The sequence below is a fragment of the Vipera berus genome (assembly GCF_964194415.1).
Source record: "Vipera berus genome assembly, chromosome: 2".
NCBI lineage: Eukaryota > Metazoa > Chordata > Lepidosauria > Squamata > Viperidae > Vipera > Vipera berus.
Window position 1 is genome coordinate 187,903,909 of NC_138203.1, and position 25,230 is coordinate 187,929,138.

The 25,230-nt window shown below is 36.4% G+C and overlaps 1 protein-coding gene across 5 annotated transcripts in view; it reads left to right on the forward strand.

The window, feature by feature from the left end:
* The window catches only part of TENM2 (teneurin transmembrane protein 2), a gene marked incomplete at its 5' end in the record, with an annotated part of 970,964 nt that overhangs the window by 642,554 nt on the left and 303,180 nt on the right, over positions 1-25,230 (forward strand). For all 5 annotated transcript variants that reach the window (XM_081316730.1, XM_081316731.1, XM_081316732.1 and 2 more), the window contains one exon: positions 1,831-2,065. In XM_081316730.1, the coding sequence (XP_081172856.1) occupies positions 1,831-2,065 (235 nt within the window). The remainder of the gene's footprint in view (positions 1-1,830; positions 2,066-25,230) is intronic.

A 25,230-nucleotide genomic window follows, 5' to 3' on the forward strand; every position in this document is an offset into this window, starting at 1 on the left:
ACCTGTCAATAATGCTTGTTCTGACATTATCTCTTACTCACATTTGCCACAGGAAAAAAATGCAGTTTTGCCACAGGGCATAGTTTTATCTAGGGGTCTCAGTCAATCTTTCTCACTTCTGCTTTCATCTTGCCTAGATACAAATGGGCAGAACGGTTTAGATCCAGGTAAATGTGTGTGCAGTTAATTAAAGTCCTGTAATTCTCTTAACAGCCATTGCAGAGCTCCACACTTGCTGAATTTTCCTCCACCAGTTTTCAAGTTTCCTTTCTCCTTAGACTCTGATAAGGAGGAAGAAGTAGGAAGATTGGAGCAAATGGGGAAAGATGGCCCTTTATGCAAATATTTGTTTTCATGCAAAGGTACTATTGCTAAGTGCTGTTCCTGTAACATTCTGGAGGTTGTTGACAAATTGAGAAACATTTCCCCAATTCAGATACTATCGGATGCTATCCATCTGAAACTTCTTATGGAATTGTAAGTGTATGGAATGGTAGTTCCTCTCACAAAATTACAGGATTTGATCCTTTGAGAAGTCTCTGTGCTGAAATTTTTTGGAGGAAGTTCAGTGGGGACTCATAACATTACAATCTGAACTTTTAACTTTCACCTTGCAAAGTTGGTCCAGAAAAATTTGCAATAGATGTGATTAAAAATAAATTTAATTTCCTATTTGGTTACCTACAGATCTTCCATTCAGGTTTTAAAGAGACCATTAAATATTTAATTATATACATTCACTTTTAAAAAATTATATCTAGGGGGTCCATTTTCCTATTGCCATCTTCAGTTCCACAGGAGTACAGATCAATTTAACTATGAACACTTTCCTAAGCTGACATTTTCTGTCACTGATTGATTTATGAAATACAAAATGTATCTTCAAGTTTCTCAAACTAAACATATATCATTATAATTGTGATTTGCTAATTTGTTTTTTTTCCTCATTATTGCTCTCTCTATAAATTACAAGTTAGTATAATGATTAAATGTACAATTAATATTTCACTTGTCTGCTATGCATATTTTTTTTCTTATATTGCCTTTAATTCATTTTTTCAGACAGAAATAAAATAGGAGTGTATGAGGATAATAAAATTATCTAATTATTCATGTTGATTGGTAAAAAAGAGATTGTTAACACATTTTGTAAGCTTATTAAGCTCTGTTTATTTTCCTCTAATACCTGTAAGTTATGGTTTGTTTTATTTAGTATTCGTTTGTATGGAGTAACATTGCATTTTTAAACAATCTTGCATTTAGGAACTTAATAGATTCAAACTTCTTCAGTTTTAACCAGAATGCTGGATTGTGTGCCTATAAATGAGCTGTCTAAGGCTGTCTTGCTTGTTCAGGATGCATCTTTAGAATAGCTACTTTAAGGTCCATTCATAGTTTGCATAAACATGGTTTGATTTGGATCACTGAAGGACCATTACACACTATATTAAACTTACAAGAATGCATTGAAACATACCGTCTGACCAGTTTCATACTGTCTTGTTTATATATATTAGTGGACTGGCATGGAACTACTTCACAAGTTGTTAAACTTCTTGCCTCTTTGGTAACTTTGGAATGTATTTAGGGAAAGAATTAGTTGCTAATACAAGGAGGAAATGATTACATAACAAATTATATGACAGCTATTGATTTTAAGGGTCATATTTGCAAATGCTGAAATTGATCTATTTCTTTTGAAATGCAGTCCTAAACCTAGCAGGACTGGTAAGTAGAATGAAGTTTTAAGCTAAAAGTTTAGGATTTCTTGCTTTTTTAAAAGATTGGATAATTCAGAGATATTTCCTGTTTCTCATTTTTCCCTTCTAGGGCCTTCAAATCATCACAGTCAGTCAACTCTGAGACCACCTCTTCCACCACCTCACAATCATACTCTATCCCATCACCATTCTTCTGCCAACTCCCTCAACAGGAATTCCTTAACAAATCGGCGGAACCAGATCCATGCGCCAGCTCCTGCACCAAATGATTTAGCCACCACTCCTGAATCTGTTCAGTTACAGGATAGCTGGGTGCTGAATAGCAACGTGCCACTTGAGACCAGGTAAACAAATGTTGATATTTGCAAAATGATTTTAAAAGCATTCCTTTTTTTAAAAAAAGAATGGCTTTCTTAAGTCATTCACAAGACTAGTTTGTTGAGAATTCTAGAGAGGAGAAATCATTCTTTGGACAGCATGTTCACATCAGTCATTTTTTTTATTACTTACTAATTTATTAGATGTGTATAGAGGCCTACCTCACATAAATGATTCTTGATAGCTTACAATAAAATAGATTTTTTTTAAGAACCTAAATTGTATGTTAAGATACTTAATATAAAATAAAAACACATGGCAGTTGAGTTTCATAAATAACTATCAATAAAGCCAAGTGACAGGCTCTATTATGCTCCTGGGTTCCAGGCCTGGTCACACAACCAAATTTTTAGGGCCTTGCAAAGAGCCAGCAGGGTCAGGACTAACTTAATCTCAGGTGAAATTAATTCCACACCATGAAATTAATTCCACAACAGAAAATACCCTCTTCCTATAGCCAAGTTATATTTAATTATGTCTAGCCCTTCATGAAGGTCCAGGTGCTAAGGATCTGGATGTTAATATCTAATGATTTCAATAAAAAAAATTAAGCAAGCTCATTATCAGCAAGAGGTCTTTGCAAGAACGTTCACCTTGTTTGAGGCAAACTGATAAAAAAGCCTATCCTGATAAATAATAATGCTAGACAAAAGCAATATAATGTAATGAAACCAAAATCCTAATTTTAATATGTAAATTTATTTAATGAATGTTGATCAGTTCAACTTATTCTTGTTGGATACATATGTATTTGTCAGACATATTTTGCATACCTAACAAATAAAATTCATGTCACATATTCTACTCCAAAGCACAGGAAGGTGTTACAAGGGTATACTGACTAAGTGTTACTAATACATAATTTATTACTTCAGAAGGAGCCAAATGCATAGTCTAATTTGAAAGTAAATATTTTGGAAAGCTGGAAAAACAATCACTGATTCAAGACAGACCAAAGTATAATTTTCATTTATACTTCAGCCAATGTGCAGTCTTATTTAAATCCCCCTTGTAGACTGTCAATTTGATTTCTGCAGGGCAAATGCTAATGTCTCAAAATGTTCTGTGTTTGTTGACAGTGACAGAAGGAGAAAAAAACTTTTTAAAGATTATTTTAAAATACTGTTAATAATTTTTGTGTTTTGCTACGTCTTAAATTTAGAGTCCATTTACAAATGCATCAAATATATGGATGCATTACAATACAAAAATCTAAAAAAATTTGTATTGTAATGCCTCTACATTTTTTTGTGGAATGAGTTTGTAAATGTAGACTAAAAATTCCTAGATAGTTGCTAATTTCTCTTATCACTCCTTCTAGCTCTCTTGTGTGCATCTGTGTTGTCTTCTCACATTCCTAGTAATATATTTTTGTTTTCCAATAGCTGTCCGTACATATCCTAGATCCTAGACTAAATTTGTTTATTAGACTGCCATTATTTTTGAAGCCATCATGTAAAACATATATGAGGTTTTACATGATGCCTTTAAAAAGCATGGCAGTCTAATTTTTATTTGGCATCATTTTCATTGTGTGAAAATATGGTCTGAAGAAGCTAGAATAATAAATATGGCTTCTGATGTAACAAAAAAAGTCTGCACTTGACACATTAAAGCCTTTATGTATTGTAAGAAGGAAGGAAGTCTATGATGCAGCATGAATAGATTTACAACAATACTTACAACCTACATAGATTTGGCATGTCTAAGGCAAGAATCAAAGTATCAGGCAACCTGAAACTAAGTTCTCCATTCCTATCTGTGTGCTTCAGTTTTTTATAGCATGACCATTCTGAGGCCCATTCAGTGATGATAGACCAACAGCATAGGCTTCTCTTTGTCTCTTCAAATTGGGATAGAACTCTGAAGCCACACCCTGACATACATGGAGATCCCCTTTTGGTAAATAAGGCAGAACAATCTACTGTATATACGGACATAATATATATTACAGAGTATAAGCATTAGCATTTCTATGAGGGAGAGCAAACCCACATCACTCATGGGCTAAATATCTTCTTAGCCCTGTAATTAATGCCCACTTAAATATGTAATCATTAAGATTCAGAAAAAACAATTGGAAAAGCTGAGGATGAAGGTGACTAAAGTCATTTATAAGCTCTTCGACCAGACGAGAGGGGGATCATGCATGCCCTTTTAATTATGTCCCAAAGGTGCTTTTTCAGGAGACAACTGGACTTTATTGTTTTTCTTTGAAAATGTTTTGCTTCTCATCCAAGAAGCTACTTCAGCTCTGACTGGATGTTGGAGAATGGAAGGATTTATATTCCTTGCAGACAGCTGGTCATTTGCATCCTTTTTAGAGAGTCGTTGTGGCCAGTTGGAGGTTTATCTGTATCCTCAGGGTCACCTGAAGAGTGCAATTGTGTGTGGAGCCTTCTTAGCTACAGGATGTTTTCTGTTGTAGATAGGCGCAGGCTGTTGAGGATGAGTCTTTGTTGTCTGCATCTCAAGCTGAAGTGCAAATGGTTCCTGTAGTCTACAATGTTTTCTGGAAATCCATTCATACTCCCTCCCCCACTCAAAGAATGTTCATCCTAAAGTGCATAGCTAAATGTCTATGGCGATTCTCAGTAATCCAGGACATGGTTGTCCCAAAAGTGTTTTTTCCAGGAGGCAACTGGACTTTTTTGTTTTTTCTTTGAAAACTTTTTAATTATGCTTTCTGTTGGCTCCACCTCCCAAACCAAAACATTACAGATGATCACCCAGCATTAGGGCCAACAGCACTACTGGAAGAGATAATCTGCATCTCTTTAATCCATGTGGTAACCCAAATAGTGTTTCAGGCTTGTGCAGTTGGTCACAAGAGATATGTGGACAGTGCCATATCTAAACAAAACACCAAGTCGCAATATGTAGAGTGGAATTTGTTCCATGTGTAAATGCTAAGAAAAATAAATAAAGTACTTATGTAGTCAGCTTCACCTTGCTGTGGGTGGGTGTCTTTGACCAGGTTTTATTCAGGGTGCATCTGGTGAATATTATGGACAAATTAGTAAATCTGCCACTAGGTCCTGTGATGTATACTGGGGAAAAATGTCAAAAAGTTTCATCATAACTTCTCATTATTTTCTTTCACTCTTGGTATGTATGTACCTAACACCTTAGATAAACATTTAAGAATATTGATTTGGGGAGTAAAAGAAATCAAAATGAGAACATAGGTACCTGCCTGTACAGAATTTAGCTATAATCTAAGCTAGTGTTATCAACACTGGTTTGTACTCTTTCCAAAGCTTTCAGATCATTTTTTTCTAGTTTTCTCAGAAATGGTGAATATTAAATATGTATCCTGTTACTTTTCCCCTTCATGGATTACTGCCTTGTCGTGGCGAAGGGGCTTGCGTAATTCAATGAAGCTATGAGCTATGCCGTGCAGGGCCACCCAAGACGGAAAGGTCATAGCAGAGAGTTCTGACAAAACGTGTTACTTTTAGAACTTCAGGAGATTTTATCTTCATCACTCCAGTGCTATTGAGTAGATTTGAAACTGGTTCATGAAGACCTTTGAAAGTTGAGACTAGGATCCAAAAGACAGTGAAAGCAAAATGAAAATAGAAGGGGGAAAGGAAGATTTATAGTAACAGAACATCAGCTCTGCTACATAATTTTCCTGAGCATATTTCTTTGACTCAAGAAGGTTGTAAGAGATAAGAATGTTTTGGCCAGTTGCCCAGACCTTGTTCATTGTTCCTGCCAAATTTGTTGAGAATCAGTCAGCAATGATGTGTTGCTTAATCTTGGATAGTATGGTGAATCTAGCATTTATTGCTGAGAATTGCATTGATGGAAATACTGATTTGTTTGGACACACTGAATCTTTGAAGTTTCTCGTTTCCTAAACTAGATGGCAAAAGGCAATAAAGCACTTAGCTATTTCAGAATTGTATGGATTTTTACTGATGTATAGACACAGACTAGCTGTCTCTAAGATGTGGTGTGAAACTGAGGTTTAAGTTAATATGTTTTCCTTAAAGCATGTTCTTGAATTTTCCTTGATCATAACTACAGAATCTTTGAAGTTTTTAAATATTTAAGTGTAAAGATCTAAGGTATAATAACAACTTAATTTTGCTCAGAAATAAATTTAACTTCTTAAAGGTAAAGGTAAAGTTTCCCCTGCATATGCGTGCTAGTCGTTTCCAACTCTAGGGGCCGGTGCTCATCTCCGTTTCAAAGCCAAAGAGCCAGCGCTTGTCCGAGGACGTCTCCATGGTCATGTGGCCAGCATGACTAGATGCCAAAGGTGCACGGAACACTGTTACCTTCCCACCGTAGTGGTCCCTATTTTTCTACTTGCATTTTTACGTGCTTTCGAACTGCTAGGTTGGCAGAAGCTGGGACGAGTAACAGGCGCTCACTCTGTTATGCGGCACTCGGGATTCGACCCGCCAAATTGCCAACCTTCTGATCGACAAGCTCAGCGTCCTAACCCACTGAGCCACCGTGTCCCTTTTAATTTCTTAGTCAGCCTTTAACCCCAAATTAAAAGAATTATAGTTGGAATAAGAAATCAGTGGCAGAATATCTGTGGGAAGGATTGAAATACCGTAGTTTCCGGCGTATAAGATGACTTTTTAACCCATGAAAATCTTCTCAAAAGTCAGGGGTCGTCTTATATGCCGGGTGCTGAAACTTTAGGGACAGGGCTGGCTGGAAAACCTGGAGCGGATCTTCCATTTAGTCTGCGCAGGGAAAGCGGGACCAATTGGAGTAGAAGCTGCAGTCTGTGATTGTTTACAGACTGCTTCTAAAGTTGAAGAGCAGCTGTAGGCAGGTGGGGAATGCAAGACCAACTTGAAAGGCAGGTGGGGAATGCCGTAGTCAAAGCAGCTGCTTAGCTCTAAGGACACATTTGACTCAGGAACTGGGCGGGCTGGCTGGAAAACCTGGAGCGGATCTCCCATTTGGTCTTTTTTTTTTTAATCCCATTTATATCCCGCCCTTCTCCGAAGACTCAGGGCGGCTTACAATTTAAAGCACAAATCAATGTGCTTAGCAATAGCCTTCATTCTATGTATATGCCTGCTTATTAGAGCTTTCACCCTCCCACACAAGCAGCATTATTACAAAGTCAGCTTATTGCTCCCAACAATCTGAGTCCTCATTTTACCTACCTTGGAAGGATGGAAGGCTGACTCAACCTTGAGCCTGGTGGGATGAGAACCTGCACTAATTGCAGGAAGCTGGTGTTACTTAAGGCTCTGCGCAGGGAAAGCTTTAGAGTGAATTAGGAAAAGTGAAAAAGTGAATTAGGAAAATAGGAAATGGTTGCTGGAATTGGGTATGTGTAGTTTAACGAAGAGAAGGGTGAGGGGTGACATGATAGCAGTGATCCAATACCTCAGGGGCTGCCACAAAGAAGAGGGAGCCAAGCTATTTTCCAAAGCACCTGAAAGCAGGACAAGAAGCAATGGATGGAAACTAGTCAAGGAGAGAAGCAACCTAGAACTAAGGAGAAACTTCCTGAAAGTTAGAACAATTAACCAGTGGAACAACCTGCCTCCAGAAGTGGTGAATGCTCCAACACTGGAAGTTTTTAAGAAGAGACTGGACAGCCATTTGTCTGAAATGGTATAGGGTTTCCTGCCTTAGCAGGGGGTTGGACTAGATGACCTTCAAGGTCCCTTCCAACTTCTTCTTCTTCTTCTTCTTCTTCTTCTTCTTCTTCTTCTTCTTCTTCTTCTTCTTCTTCTTCTTCTTCTTCTTCTTCTTCTTCTTATTATTATTATTATTATTATTATTATTATTATTATTATTATTATTATTATTATTATTATTATTATTATCATTATTATTATTAAGTTTAATCCACTTGCACTGTTTTATGTTTACATGTTTGATGACAAACAGCCTTATGTTTATAAGTGACAGTTTTCCTACTAAGTACCTCCATGTCATAAGCATTTGAATTAAAATTACCATATTAAAATCAAATCTGATGTTTTTTTAATTTTTATTTGGTGTGCATTGGAAGAGGGGTAGTCTTATATGGCGAGTATAGCCCAAACCCTATAATTTAACAGGAAATGTATTTAAAATTTATCAATTTTAAAAACTGTCCATCTCTCTCACAGATGGATATTGGGCAGTATGCTCATAACATATTAAAACATAAAAAAGTGAAAGAGAATTAAAAGATGGGGGAGAGCTTTAGACAGGAGGGTGGGGGCCTGCTTCACCTCCCAGGGAGAGGGAGAATATTCCAGAGCAGGGGCCAATTGCAGAGAAGACTTTCTTCCTGGACCCCTCCAGCTGGAATTGTCTAACAGACCGTGTCCATAACATATCTTCCCTCCCTGACTGGGTGGGACAGACTGATGTAATGGGACAATGAAGGGAAGGAGGAGAAAATGAATTTATTCACTGCTGCTTTCCAGGTTGACGTCCTACAAAAGGAAGTTCTCCATGTATTGTAATGATGCTGTGTATACATACTATAATCTTGGTTCAAAAAGTGTTGACACTCATACCTTTGCCAAGTAAAAAAATGCCTTTTGATGTGGATCCTTGTTTATCTTTCAGTCCTTCCTTTCTCTCTCCGCCCATACTTCCTTAATTTGTCACTTCCTCATATCTGTTGAATGGCAAACGTCCATCCTTTCTTTTTTAAAGTTTGAAATGAAATTGGGTATAAATAGAATGATTACTTTTACGAAAATAGCAGAAGTCTTTCTCACACAACAATACATTTAATAACAAGCAAACAAACATAGGTAAGAAGACATTTTCACTGTGTTGTTCAGGTTTTTTGAATGTCAGGCCAGACAGATTTTTCCTCCCATTTTTTCTAATAATAATAATAATAAAAAAGATATACCTCTTTAGCAAATAGCATTAAACTTTAAGAAATTTAACCTTTTTTCTATGAATCACTAAACTTATATCAGCCAATTGTTGATCAATAATTTCTCTCCTCTTTTTGGGACAATTTTAATCTATATATTTTCATCAGAGAAGCAGAGAAACAAGTGAACCCTTTCACCTGAAATTTTGCTTTATGGCTTTAACTTATTGAATTGACATTCTGTTCCCAGCTGACCATAATGTTTCACATTGCACTGCACTTTAATTTAGCAGTTTCTTTAGCCTTCCTTGAAATGTGGCAGCTTATTAATCTCAATATTGGGGCTTCTTCACATATACAACCTACTTACAAAATATGCTGCCCATTTATTACAAAAAAGACTTTTCTATTTTGATTATGTTCTGCACATCTTGTCTCCCCTTGTTAACAAAGAATAATGCAATTGTACAGTATATAACCTCTCCCCGGATATTTAGAGTTAGAAGTTTTAAACTCTTCAGTGTTATCGTAGTAATGAGATATGTACTTGCCCCTAGGTAATGCAAAATGATAACATAAGCAAACAGGATTTCTCAACCACCATGTATTTTGTTTTGATTTTTTGCAAATTCTTTGCAACTTTGTTAGAATTCCTTGGAAAAAATAAAAATTGTTCTTATGGGAGAGAAATTATATTATGAGTAAAGTGATGTGAATATGTCAAGACCACTTCCATTATTATAGTTTCTTGCTGCAGTTTTAATATTAGGTGCAAAACTCTGTTATACAGCATGTTATGTGGAAGTAATATGAGCAGCTAAACTGAGTCAGCAGTTTAAAGAGGGTATAACATATGTGTAATACAAATGCAGAAGAGAGCTACAGTAAGAGCTAGCAGGAAAACAAGTGCTTAGAGCAACTTTAGAAAGGCATACTCCTTCATATTACCAACCTCTTGAGGCCCTCAAGAGATGAACAGATGCAAGATAGGTGGGTTAGGTTAGCTATTCCTCCCCTAGTTTTGATTAACTGTCTCATATAAGGTCACTCCAATTTGGGGAATAAAATTATTTAAAACATTCATACATATTCCCAACCAAGCAAGCAACACGGAGAGACAGGCTCATAGCTATGTTTGTGTTTGATGGACTTTATGTGTTGTTAGTTGCTCTGTTTTGGATCTTGGTCTGCCTAATTGTATGCCATTGGTTCACAAGGGGGGGAATGTTTAGTTCAGAACAGCAGCAGATCAATTCTGTGGTGGGAATGCAACAGAGCTATCCTTTATTAGTTGCTTGTTAGTATGAAACAGGTTTTTCTTTTGCAAGAATCTCTCACCTTTTCCAGTTTGCTTCTCTCAGTTTGCAGGAGTTCAAATTATCAAGGCGCATGTTGAACAGCCCAATATTCAGTATTTAACTTAAGTAATATAATTTGAGATAGAGTAGAGAAAGCAGTTGTCCATTTAAAGACATCAATACTTTTGACAGAGTTTTCATGAAAGCTATAATGATGGCACTATACTTTCCATGCAGGTTTACATCATTGCCTTCAGTATATTAAGCTCTTTTGTTATGGAAACTACAGATGGGTCATTTCAAGATGCCAATCAAAGGCATAATGGCTTGTAAATTAGGCTAACCCAAAAAGCTATTATATATTTTCTTTCAAATAGTATTTGTCAGAAATTGCATAATGACCTAATGCCAGTTCTGAAGTCTGTGTGGTGTTATTTATATTAGTATAAATTAAGTCTGCATTGCTGTAATTAACAGTTCTTTAGTCTGGATGGAAAGAAAAGAAGTTTAAATAGCAAGATAAATTAGGGCTATTCTTGAGTGCTTCAAGAATATTTTTCTCTTCATTTACCAGCCAGCAGTGATTTGAGTATTTTAAAAATATTTGTTACTTAATGCAATGGTTTTCAGACCATTGGCAGATTCTTAGGTTCAGGCTTCCACAGAATTTATAAAGATATGAACTTTCACCAAGAAATGTTATATTGCCCAGACAATATCACATACAAGGAGAATTAGCAGAATATATAACTGAGACAGTCAATCTTTATCAACCTAAAGTACATTACAGAAGACCTGTTAAGATATAAAGTAGAATGCACCAACAACATAATGAATAAAATGTGTGATGTTGATAAGATGGGAACTTTATGAGCCAATTTAGGAAAAAGCTTTTTTAAAAAAGTTTGATTATAAATGGCAGTAATATAATTATATACATGGTTAGACAGTACAGTGCCTAAACATAGCAATGTATCTACAGATACATCCTTTGGTATTTACCAGGTTCCATTCTCCCACTGTATTTTAAATTTTTAATTTAAAAAAAAGCAGGAAAGCAAGCATGCTGCATAACATATCAAACCCTTAGGCATTCTTAAGAAATGAAAAATGGGTTGCTACAACCTAGTCCTTGTTTACAAATATGCCAGCATTTGTCCATAAACAATAGAAAGGTAAGCAAAGGAGATTGGAAACATTGTGGGGGACCAGAGAGGAAAGCAGAAAAATAGTGACCAATTTGTCTTCAGGTAAATGAAAATGTTTGACTCAACATGGCCACTGTTACAGCTCTTTTGTTAATAGGCAATTCCCATGGCAACTATTGTATGAGAGTGCTTGTGTGCGCAAATTTGAAAGGCGCCTATAAATCCAAAAAAGCTGGTTACCTCTGTTTTTTTTTAATCCTCTAGTAGGGTGGGAAATGTTGCCGTCCTCAAGAACATATTGAACATCAATTCTCATTTTTCAGTATAGAGTTGGACTTTCAAAAGTGCTTGATAAAGTCCCCTGAACAAATTCAGAAGCCATAGGATATGGGGATAGATTCTATTGTACATTAATAAGCGTCTGAAAAACATGAAACAAAGCTTTGAAATGTACACAATTTTCAAATTATAAAGTTCTTCCAAATATCCCCTCAGGGACCAATGTACTATTATTAAGAGCTCTGGAACCGAGAGTAAGTAATACGGTGATGAATTCTGTTGAAATGAAAATGTTCATGATAACATTTGGAGCTAAGAACTCCAAAGCCATCTCTGCCAGTTTCATGAATGGATGTCAGTATGGCAGATGCAATTCAATGTAAGCAAGTTAAAAGTTAAGCCTATTTCTGGCAAAACAATATAAACCTCACATATACTTTAATGCAGTATGAGTTGGTAGTGATTGGTGAATGGAAAGGACAAATGGTTTCAATGCAATGGGTGCTTGCTGTTAAAAAAAAAGGAGGAATGTTATTAAAGTAGGTGAAATGCAGGCAATTTAAATAAATTATTCCATGCTTTAGATCAATGGGAAGGAAACTGAAAATTTTGTAATTATCCATTTGTATTTAATAATGCACATTTGCTAAAAAATAAGAAGGAAGGAAGGAAGGAAGGAAGGAAGGAAGGAAGGAAGGAAGGAAGGAAGGAAGGAAGGAAAACTGTTGAGGATCGCTTGAAGTCTAGTCTTTATATCCTTGAAGAACTAAGGCTCATCCTAGGGATCTTCTCATTTTTTTCTCCTTTCTCGTCCAGTTACCTCTTTCTCTAGCCTCACTTTCATCAAGATTTTTTTCTCCTTCTTGTTCCTTCTTATGTGTTGCCCCACTGTTTCATTCTATGTTTCATACTGGTAAAATATACTGTAGAGCTGAAAAATATTTTTTTAAAAAAATGGTGGGGACAATCAGTTTAATTATTTTTTCCACCTCTGCTTTATATTTGCCAGTGTGAAACATAGAATGATAAGTTTCATTTTCAAGGATGAAGACAGATGTCTTAAGAACTACTGCTTGATCCACGTATTGAAAACATGCAAGAAAGTCCTTAAGGAATGCTCAAAAGAGGACAGGCCCTGGAACTGCTGTGTAGTAGTAGTAATAATTCTTCTCTTTATTAACTGGTCCCAGATGAACAGCAGAAAGGAGAAAGTAAGAAGAACAGTGTTTTATTTTCTGGGCCGTCACTTAAAGACTTTATGGGCATTTCAAGATCCCAAATGCTGCACCAAGTAAGGCATCCTGATCCAGCAGGATCCCAAAACTATATGCAATGTTAAGAGATTTGAGTTTGTAGTTCAATAAGATTTAAAAAACATAAAAACCATAGGTCTATTCTAAGGGGACTATTTGTTTTTCTACTTCTTTTTTCTATAAACAAGCAATTTTCATGTTGAGTTCTATCTACCTTAAAGTCTACTTCAATAGCTACAATAAGTCCTGCCTGCCCTGTTTTGCTGCTAGTTTTAAGACCATATACCTTTGAATCTGAAGGCTTTAGGAATACTGTATAACATGCATTTTCTGATGTTTCTCTGCCACTCTTTTTTTTAAGTGTTTATATTCCACCACATCAGCTGCTGTTCTAAATGGTGTGGGAAGCAATTAAAAAGAAATGAGAACAGAGCTCTGAAATATCTTCAGGCAATTTATGATACTATGACTAAGGTACTTAAAAATATGCGTGCCCATCAACTTAAGCTATGTTGCCAATTTTCATATTTAATAATATATCTTTTAGAAATGTATAGAGAAAAATAATTTCTAATGTAGGAAGAGGGACTATCCAGCTGCCACTTTTGCAACTTTTCCCTCAACTCTCTTGGAATAGTAAACTTATTTTTTGTAACCAACATCTGTTCTTGTCTGATATATCATCTAGCTAAGCCCTGACTGAAGAAAAGTTCTACATAGAATACTCTGCACAGATCCTATTCATGCTAAAGTAGTTTAGAGCTTATTTGACACATTGGTCAATTGGCAAATCAAAGATTATTGAATAACCTGTAATCTGGTAGTAGTTCAATACTGTGAAGTTTTCCAAGAAGCCTTGTTCTTAATAATAGTTAAAGGATTGGCCAGTTGCCTCCTTAGTACATGTTATTGTACAAATGGAATAGCTTTTTTTTTAAAGTTGCTGTCATCAATGATTCTCAAATTTCAGGCTCAAATCTATGCATAATAATTCATTTTACTTTTTTATAAGTAAAAAGTAATGTCAACATTTTATAACTATTTTTTAATTACCAAAGAGATTAAAATGTACCCTCTTTTTTGTGATTTTAGAAAATTAAGCTATTTTTAACAATACTTAACCATTGACTTGATTGCATATTTTTTGGTTTAGTCAAATATTACACCCATTGACTTGCTGGCTTATTTAAAATAGCTGCTTTAAAACCTAATAAAATTCTTTGTACCATTGCTTTAAAAATATTCCATTTAACCCCCTGAGGGTTGCCACTTGCTGGAAAATAGAAGAAGTTTGATTTCTTATTTCTGAATTAGCTTGCCTGCTTGGGTTTTGTGTATAGGGGTGGGGACCCTGCATATGCAAATATTTTAGAGATTGAATTGCTTGCCTCCTTCTTTTGCTTATATGTTTGTTTCATACAGAGTGAAGAAAGACATGTCCTCCTGAGGGTGCAAACAAGGTTGAGTTGCGGCCTTTTTCCTCAGAGGAGTTTGTAAGAACTCGTTAATTAACTTCAAAAGGTTTTATGTTTTCATCCAAAAACACAGGAAAATCAAGCTGCTGCTGAAAGGCAGCATATGATTAATATTATTGATCACATTAATAAATATGTACTGTATATTATAGTGGCTGTCAAAGTGACATAAAACTGGAAGAAATCTGATAGCATATTGGAAAATAACTTATTCAGACTATGACCTTCAAAGGGGCTGTCTAATGATATTTGTGTTCTATCGTCTCCACAGTGTGGAGAACTCTTCTATTACTCACCTTATACAGTACATTGAGTTGATAATTCAAAACCTATTGCCAGACAGAATGCAATTTAGATTATCTTCAGGGCAGTGATAAGGGCAGGTATCAGTTGCCTTTTGTCTCTTACCCAGTATTACCTATTATCAGGAAAACCAACCATCAAAGGGCTAGAAATAGGTAGTGGGATAGAACTAAGAGTTTAAGCAGTCTCTTCCCCTGGCAACTTTGCAGATGGTTGACATCAGTTCTCTAAGGATCAAATCAAATCAAAATCTTTATGCCAGAAAATACTTACTGTAAGACTATATAAACTGATAATTATTAATAAAAGTAAAAGGTTGACATAAAATACACTAAAATTACATGAAGCAAATTAGGGTGCTAACAGTAATACAACTGACACAAACGATCACCAAAATTCATACTAATCTTCAGTCATAGGTAGGGCAGATGGAACAAATGGTGGTACAAAATAGATATGGAAGGATACAATATATCACGGTAAGGATCAATACAAATAAAATTATTGCTGTCTAGTCACTAAAACAGTAAATAGAAATTGCCAGTTGCCCCTCTCTGTCTCTCCTTAGTGCATCATTCCTCCCTCAAACCTGCTTGCTTACAGGCTGGTGCTCCTCTTGCAAGGTGGGGAAGCACAAACAGGCATGCACAAACCCATCCATTAAACATTTCCTCCCTTTCATCTACTGCTGTGCTCCCGTTCTAGCCAGGTGATATTTCCTTGGTGTATGTGTTTGAATTGACAGCTCTGAGATTATATATATATTTTTCCCATTACTGAACCCCAAGCTTTGTAGAACCTCCTTGGGGTTTTATAGGAAGACCTATTTAGAGCTTCTCTGGAAGCCTCTTGCAGTGTGCTTCACATCTCAGTTGACATACTACACTCAACATCTCAAATTGCATCCCTTTAATTCTGATTTAAATACTGAAAATCATTGTAATGATTTCCAAAAGCAGTATGGGGTATCAGCCTGTTAATATTCTTATGTCTCTCTGTCTGTCTGTATACCTACCTACCTACCCACCTACCTACCTTCCTATCCTGGAGGAAAGGAATTGCCACAATGAAAGTCAGAACTTGTATGGGATGGGAGAGGGAGCCACCACACAAGTCTTGTAGAGCTTTATTTTTGTGTACCACTTGTGTACCACTTGGAAACTCCTTGAAGCCTACATTTCATAAGATTGATATTCTCAAGAATATAGGAAATAGGAAGAAATAGCCCTCACAACTGAGGTGCCTGGTCTTTTTGGCAGCCTCAGCATAAATTGCCATGGAGGTTTGAGGACAGGACTCAGATGAGAGGAGGCCATCCCATAGCAGACATCTGTCATAGGGCCTCCCCTCTAAAACAGCATCCCTGCAGAGGTCCATATTGCTGTGACCCTGATGTTTAGAGTGTCATTGAAAACATTGCTATTCCTCCAGGCCTTAAGGGAGGTTGGTGGTTTGGCTCCTGTTGAATCTTTTGTTACAGTAAGTTTGTGTCCTGGACACATCTCCTTTTCTTTAATTTTTAATTGTTCCTGTCTTTTTTAAAAGTAAGAAGCTCCTTGGAATTATTTGGATTCAAGTGGCCGATAAATATGCAAAATAAATACTGAGATAATTGGAGTCCTGCTCATGGCTAACATCTAAAGATGATTTCTCCATGTACTCTAGGACAGGGCTTTTCAAACCGGTGGTGCATGTACCACCTGTGGTACTTTGCCACATGGCAGGTGGTACGCGACCATCCTAGAGAAGTGTAGCGGGGGAGGCAAGTGAGCTGAAGCGACCCAAGCCTGAGTGACAGGCAGCTGCAGCTGCAGGACTTTGTGGGCTCGGCAGAAGGCCCAGGAGCCTTCAGGTCTCCAGCTGATTGCACCAGCTGATTGGCGCTTCCGGAAGCAGCACGAAGCTGGAGGTGTACTGAAGAAAAAGAGGGAGGGGAGGAGAGGAGAGGTTATAAAAGGAAGTGGTTTGGGCTGGAAAGGGAAAAAAAGACAACAGGGAAAGGTTTAATCCCTTTAAACAAATTTAATTAGTTTTACCCCCTTTAATTGAATGTCTATGGCTTTTAGAAAGTTTTCTTTGAAGGTCAACAGGCTTAATTTAAAGCTAAAGCTTTTTGCAATTGCTGGAGCCTTTCAGTCTTAGATTGCAACATTTTGACATGTGACATGCCTGAGGCAGCTTAAAGAAAAAAAACGGAGTTTATGTGTTTCTTTGTTTTGTGAGCCTTTCTTGCTTTGCACTTGATTCCTGTGTCTTTAAGGGTACAGGGAAGGGATTGAGTGGGGGATGCATTCTTACTACACTGTGGAAGAGTTCAGAAGGGAAAGAGGAAGAGGGGCCAACCAGTTAGCTTAGGGGACTACAAACTTAGCAACTTTAAACCTGTGGACTTCAACTCTCAGAATTTCTCAAGTCTTAAAAGTGCCAAGTTTGAAGACCTCTGTCCTAAAAGTGGTACAATACATTTCTTCACTATATGTCATTCAGGTACATAGGAATAAAATTATACAAGCAATTTGATAGAAAAGTGGGAGTTCCTTCCTTTGCTGCTTTCCAAAACCCTGCTATGTGATAATGTACCATCCTTATGTCAATATGCTGTTTTTTTAATTGAAGTTTTACAGTACATTTTAAAAAAACCCTTCCCTCCCCCTCCTCCCGACTTCCCCCCATCTCCCCATAGAGCCCACCCATCCCACCCCCTCCCCCCCGACTTCCCAGAGCTGAATACAGGGTATTGCATCTAACAAGCTTAAGCTAGAATATGCTAACTATGAGTACATTTTAAATCCTATCACACTTTAACTCCCATTAACCATAACTAAATAATACATGTTGTTAAATTCTAATACTCATTCATAAGCTAAATGAAACTTTTTAGTCCCATATTTATTCTGAATGTAATCAATCCATCTTCTCCATTCCGAAATGTATCTTTGTTGCGATTGATCTTTCAAATATGCTGAGATTTTTGCCATTTCTGCTAGGTTCGAAACTTTTAGAGTCCACTCTTCTATAGTAGGCAGATCTTCCTTCTTCCAATATTGCACTATCAAAAGTTTTGCTGCCGTTATTAAATTCAACATCAATTTAGTTTCTATAACAGTACAATCTATAATAATACCCAACAGAAATAACTGCGGAGAAAACCTTATCTTTTTCTTAAATATCCTCTGGATATTCCACCAAATTTTAATCCAAAAAGCTTTGACTTTTTTGCAAGTCCACCATATATGATAATAGGTTGCATCATCACAACCACACCTCCAACATTTAGGTTGATAATTTGGATACATACATGCTAATTTTTTAGGATCTAAATGCCATCTATAAAACATTTTATAAAAGTTCTCTCTTAAATTTTGTGCCTGTGTAAATTTTACATTTCTGACCCAGATTTTTTCCCAAGTATCCATCGTTATTGGCTCCTGAATATTCTGGGCCCATTTTATCATACAGTCTTTAACAAGTTCCATTTCTGAATCTATTTCTATCAATGCATTATATATCCTTCTTATATGCGCTTGACTTTGATCTCTAATTTGTTTTACCAAATTTTCATCAGTTGTTGAAATACCAATTTTCTGATCTTCTTTCCATCTAGCTTGTATCTGCCCATACTGAAACCAAGTTTGTACTATCTTTTCTTCTTTTAAAATATTGAATGGCTTTAGTTGCCATACATTCCTTTCCAATCTAAGAATTTCTTTATATGTAATCACATCATGTTTGAGTCCCAAACTTATATTTTCTATTTCATGTTTAGGTATTGCCCAAATTGGTATTTTATAATTTAACTTATATTGATATTTTTTCCAGACTCGCAACAGGGCATACCTTAATATATGTGTCTTAAAAACATTATCCACCTTTTTATCATACAATAAATATGCATGCCAGCCATATAATAAATCACATCCCTTAATATTCAATATTCTTCCTTCTGTTAAATTGAACCAATTGCTAATTGTCGATAAAGCTGCAGCATCATAATATAATTTAAAATTGGGCATTTTAAGACCACCTCTTTCACGTATATCTTGCATTATCTTAAGTTTTACTCTCGGTCTTTTCCCTGCCCAAATAAATTTATTAATACCTTTCTGCCATTCCTCCAAATTTGAATCTTTTTTAAGTATAGGTATCATTTGAAACAAAAATAAAAATGTTGGTAAAACATTCATTTTCACTGCTGCAATTCTTCCCAATAAAGACAGTTGTAATTTTCTCCAACTGTGTAACTCTTTTTGTGTTTTTAGCCATAACAATTCATAATTATTTTTATATAATTTCACATTTGAAGCTGTAATATATACCCCCAAATATTTAATCTTTTTAATTATTTTGAATCCCGTTAGTTTTTCTAGGAATTCCTTTTGTTCTATAGTCATATTTTTAGACAATATTTTAGTTTTTTGCCTATTAATCTTAAATCCAGAAATTTGTCCATATTGCAAAATTATCTCCATTAAATCTATAACCGATTGAGTCGGTTGACTTAATGTAATAACCAAGTCGTCCGCAAACGCTCTTAATCTATAATCTTGATGTTTTATATTAATTCCCTTTATTTTATTTCAATCACGTATCTTAGTCAGTAATATTTCCAATGTTAAAACAAACAGCAATGGTGACAACGGACATCCCTGTCTTGTACCTTTTTCAATTTTGCAAGCTTCTGATAAACTACCATTGATTATTATTTGAGCTGTTTGTTTCTGATATATTGCCCTAATAGGTTGTAAAAACTTATCCCCAAACTCCATCTTCTCTAATACTTTTAATAAAAATTGCCAATTCAATTGATCAAACACCTTTTCAGCATTCAAAAAAATCAGTGCTGCGGGGACTTGATTATTCCTTTCCAAATATTCTAATAAATTTACAATATATCTCACATTATATTTCATTTGTCTACCACTTATGAATCCTGTTTGGTCACTATGAATCATTTGCTGCAAAACATGCATTAATCTATTTGCTAAAATTTTTGCAAATATTTTATAATCAATATTTAAAAGCGATATTGGTCTGTAATTTTTAGATTGGGTAACATCTTGATCTTCCTTTGGAATCGTTATAAAAGCTGTTTTCCAGGATGGAGGCACTTCTCCTCCAGATTGAATTGTTCTAAATAACTCCTTTAAAGGTTCCACCATTTCTAGTTGTAGGTTTTTATAATAAATAGCTGTCAAACCATCTGTTCCAGGTGCCTTACCCACTTTTAATTGTTTAATAGCTAAAATAATTTCTTCAGCAGTTATTAATTGATTCATCCCTTCCCTTTGCTCTTGTGTAAGTATAGGGGTATTCACTTCTTGTAAATATCTATCTATATCTAAACCTTGTATCCCTAGCATATAATTTTGAATAAAATTCTACAAAAACCTTTTTAATAATATTTTGCTGAAACACCTCTTTACCCTTATATACTATTTTGTCTATATTACGTGATTTTTGTTTTTTCCTTAACAGATAAGCTAGCCACCTACCTGGCTTATTAGCATTGTAAAAGTATTATGTTTAGCATATTGTAAATTAGTTGCCACTTGATCTGCCATCAGCATGTTAAACTGCCCTCTTAACAAATTAATTGCTTCTTTCACCCTCTTGTTAGATGGGTTCAAAATAAAAGCCCTCTCTTTCATATTTATTTCCTCCTCTAGCTCCTTATGCTTATATTCCAATCTACGTCTATGTTTATTATTCAAATATATCAACTGGAGTACCCTTATGCATATTTATAATAAAAAATCATTCATTTGTTTTTTACATTCTTCCACATTTTCCTCATATCTAAACAAATTTTCATTTAACCTCCAGGATCTCCTGTCTCCCTTCACCTGGTCCAATTCCATCCATACTGGACTGTGGTCTGATAAAGTTCTTGGACATATCTTAATCTTCTTAAACCTAGAAAAATAATAATTAGTAGTTAGTACAAAATCAATCCTAGAAAAAGATTGATGTCTATCAGGAAAAAAAGTAAAATCCCTTTCTTCCACATTTCATTCTCTCCAGACATCTGTCAGTTCCAAATCATCTTTCATATCAAAAAAGATTTAGGCAATCTAGCATGATTTGGAGTACTTTTAAAAGGTCCTTTTTTATCTTTTTGTGTGTCCAACACTCCATTCCAGTCTCTCATTAAAATACACGATTTATAATCTCATTGAGTTATTTTATTATGAAGAAGTTTGTAAAATTCTCCTTGCTGTTGATTGGGTGCATATATTCCAATTAAAAGTATTTTCTTCCCTTCTATTAAAAGCTCAATTATAATATATCTTCCTTGTTTATCTGCTTCAATTAGGTTAGCTGTTAAGTCCTTCTTCACATAAATAACTATTCCGTTTTTCTTGTGTGGAGCAGATGCAATAAATTGTATACCCAATCTGGAATTTATCAAATATTTTTGATCTGATACACGAATATGCGTTTCCTGCAAACATATAACATCATTTTTAAATTGTTTTAAATACTGAAATATTTTCTTTCTCTTTTGCGGAGAGTTTAGACCATTAACATTCCATGTTAGAAACTTTGTCGCCATCTTTTGCGACTTGAAGCTTTCGGAGCGTATCTTGCAGATCCATAAGCACCTGCCTCTTTGGTCTCGCTCCTCCCACTGCTTCATTATTAGTGGATTCTTGAGCTGTGATTATAGGATACAGTTTCTGTTGTTCTTGTTGTTGTTCCTTTCGTCTGGTTGCAGCCCATGTCATTCTTTGACCCTTTGGTTCTTCTAATGGTGCCAGGGGTTGTGCAGTTTCCAGAGTTTGCTGTACTTCTTTTACAATCAGCGAGGTGATTTCTTCACCTTGCTGTATGCCTTCCATTTGTGCCTGTCGCGCTCCTTCTTCCTTTCCTCTTTTGATTTCTGGGGGTGGCGATGAACCTGCTTTCAGTACATTACAATAAAAATCTCGTGCTTTCAGAACTGTATTAAGATGATATCTTGTACCTGCATAATTCACCACTATCCCAGTTGGTGTCTCCCATCTGAACTGGAGCTGTCGTTTTTTTAATTCATCTGCCAAGAAAATAAACTTTTTCCTTTTTCTTAAAATTCTTGGTGGAATTTCTTTCAAAATTAAGACCTCTTGATCAGCCACTTCAAATCCGTTATGATAAAAAGCTTGAATAATCACATTTCTGATCGTTCTCTTTGTAAAATAAGCAACCACATCTCTTGGTAGATTTCTTTGCCTAGCAATCCAGGAGTTGACATGAAATATTTTATCTATTTCCATTATAAAATCTTCAACTTGCCATCCCAATATAGGCGCCACAGCCTTTGCAAATATCTCTTCCAGGTTTTCTTGTGGGTTTTCTTTCAGACCTCTTATCCTCAAGGCAAACTCCATATCTCTATATTGTATCATTACCACCTCATCATCAATCTTATCCATTTTATTCTCAGCTTTGCACATTTTAGCTTCCAGCATCAAGTTACTTTTGTTAACTTCCTCCACACGTTCATCCAAATGCTCAATACAAACTGCCAACCCCTGAAATGCCAGTAAAATATCCTCTCTTATTTCCTTATTTTTCTCATTAATGAGCTCCGCCATTTGCTCAGATTGAAGTTTTAACGCTTCTTGTAAATCTTTTAATGTTAGTGTTGGTGGGGGTGCTGCAGGGGACAGCATCAAGGTCTGAAGTGCAGATTGTTGTTGAACTGGTGATGCCCCCGTGCTTCTGGAAACAGGAGCTCTAGGTGGTTTAGAAGCCATTTTAACACCCATTAACCTTCGTTTCTCACTTTCACTTTTCCACCCAATCCTTATATGAAAGTCACGATTTAGCTTAGAAACCCAAGTTGCAACTTTGTTACTTCCCTTTTAAATCTCCAAATCTTTTAAATCTCTTTTATACCAGCTTCAAATGTTTTTAAAATAGTCTTTTACAGCTTTTAGAGACCCACTTTCTGTCTTTCTCCTTGGTCTTTTTTTTTCTCTTCCCGTTTTCTCTAAGAAATCATTCCAGCGCCATCTTCCTCCCTTTCTTTTAAATTAAACTTTGGAGAAGAAAAAAGTAGCACCCCAGAGTTAAAGATCATGTACTTGCTATTTCAAAATTCTCCTGCTCAGCTCTGCCTGCATCCAAGTAATCCAAAGTTTGATATTGAATGCAGGGATGGTTGCAGCGTCCTGCTCTGTTCTAAACCTTAAAACAGAGGAGTCCCTGAGTCTGGAGTTAAGTTCAGGCTCCGAGGGAGCTCTCATCCTTCAGCCCCCAGATTAATCATTCTGGGGGTCTAGGGGAGCTCTACCTCTACCTGAATGCTCACCCTCCCCTCTTCTCCCAAACCACAAAACAGCTGATTATCGCTGTTTTTGCGATTTAAACAGAATCAATGGGGCTGATGGTCAAAATGACCACCATCGACGGAGCCTTGCCACCCGGAAGTCGTCAATATGCTGTTTTGAACTCTGATTGACTAGGTGAATACAAATCTTCTGGAGACTTAGAAGACATTATATTTAGGAGTGCAAATACCAGCTTTTCCCTGGTTGTAAAGAAAACATAGCATTGCTACAAAAAATAAAGTAGGGCTCTAGAAATATTACTCTTCCTTAACTATATGATGCTACAGCAGGAGTTGTATTGCATCTTTACCTGCTCTACCTGCACATGGTTTCTTTAGGTTCAGCTTAATGTTTTTATAGAACAGTGTGCCTAAAGGCTGACAACTGCTTTTAAGTCTAACATGCCATTTTTCTTGTCAGACATTGATCAAACATGGTGCTTCTATGTGTCTAACTGTGTCCATGTTACCTAATCCAAGATGTCAATGAACAACTGTTCTGGTATTTAACATACAACAGTGTGACTGAACACTTGCATTGATTAGGAAAAAAGGTTTGTCTCTAGAAACTAGGTAACTAAAATTTAACCATTGGAGAATTGTTAATGCTTTGTTTAAAAAAAGGCAATTGTTCATGAAAAGCTTCCAAATGTTTCTGAGTAGATGTCTTGTGTCATTATTTTGATATTTTTCTGTTGAATCTGAATTATTGTTTCTCTGCCTAATGACATTTTTGGCTACTAAACCATGAACAATCACTTGAATATAGATTATATGCTCCTGCCCAGAAAGGGCTACAAATTGGTCTGTCTGTATCTATGGACAAATGCTTGTGGACAAGGGAAATGCATCCATGGAAGTCGGAATGTGAGGGAGCCCTTTTCCAGTAGGCAATACTTCTCAGATTTCTTAAACATAAAAAAGAAAGAGCTATTTCCTAGTTCTTTGGGAAGTTTCTAGTACTTCTGAAAATTAAAAGATTAAGGAAAAGCAATATGTTTTTGCTTGTTTGAGAAAAATCTGTTCCTGCTCATATGTGGCTGTGACTAGGGGGGCTTTCGCCCAGGTTCGCCTGGTGCGCCAGTTGCGGCCCTATCTAGGCCGGGATGACTTATGCACGGTCACTCATGCGCTCGTGACCTCTCGTCTGGACTACTGCAACGCTCTCTACATGGGGCTGCCCTTGAGGACCACCCGGAGGCTCCAACTGGTACAGAATGCAGCCGCGAGAGTTGTGTTGGGAGTCTCCCGATACTCCCATGTTACACCTCTGCTCCGTGAGCTACATTGGTTGCCAGTTGTCTTCCGGGTGAGATTCAAGGTACTAGTAATGGTGTTTAAGGCCCTACATGGCAGGGGTCCGGAGTACCTTAGGGAACACCTGCTGCCGGCATCAACTTCCCTTCGCCCTGTGCGTTCCCACAGAGAGGACCTCCTCAGGGTGCCACCGATCAGAGAATGTCGATTGGTGGCCCCCAGGGGGAGATCCTTCTCTGTGGGCGCCCCGGAACTATGGAATCAGTTACCGGTCGAGCTCCGGATGGCGCCCGATCTTCGCTCCTTTCGCCGCGATCTAAAAACATTCTTATTCGAACAAGCCGGCCTGGCCTGATGGGGGATTGGTGGGGTTTTTTATTGTTGTTTTTATTGGGGTTTTAATATTGTATTGACTGTTTTTAGTGGGCACATATTTAATCCTTTTTTAATTTTTGTAACCTTGTATTTTTATTCTTGCCCTGTTCACTGCCCTGAGTCCTTCGGGAGAAGGGTGGTATATAAATATTATTAAATAAATAAATAAATAAATAAATATGTATTTTTAGTCAACAGATCCCTGTTTAAACAATTCTGCAAGTACCTGAATAACACTTGGTCCATTTGTGGGAAAGTGGTTGTGGAGTTTAAGAAAGCTATACAGGTGAAACTCGAAAAATTAGAATATCGTGCAAAAGTTCATTTATTTCAGTAATGCAACTTAAAAGGGGAAACTAATATATGAGATAGACTCATCACATGCAAAGCAAGATAGTTCAAGCCGTGATTTGTCATAATTGTCATGATTATGGCGTACAGCTCATGAAAACCCCAAATCCACAATCTCAGAAAATTAAAATATTAGATGCAATCAATAAAACAAGGAGTGTACATAGAACAATATCGGACCTCTGAAAAGTATAAGCATGCATATGTACTCAGTACTTGGTTTGGGCCCCTTTTGCAGCAATTACTCCCTCAATGTGGCGTGGCATGGAA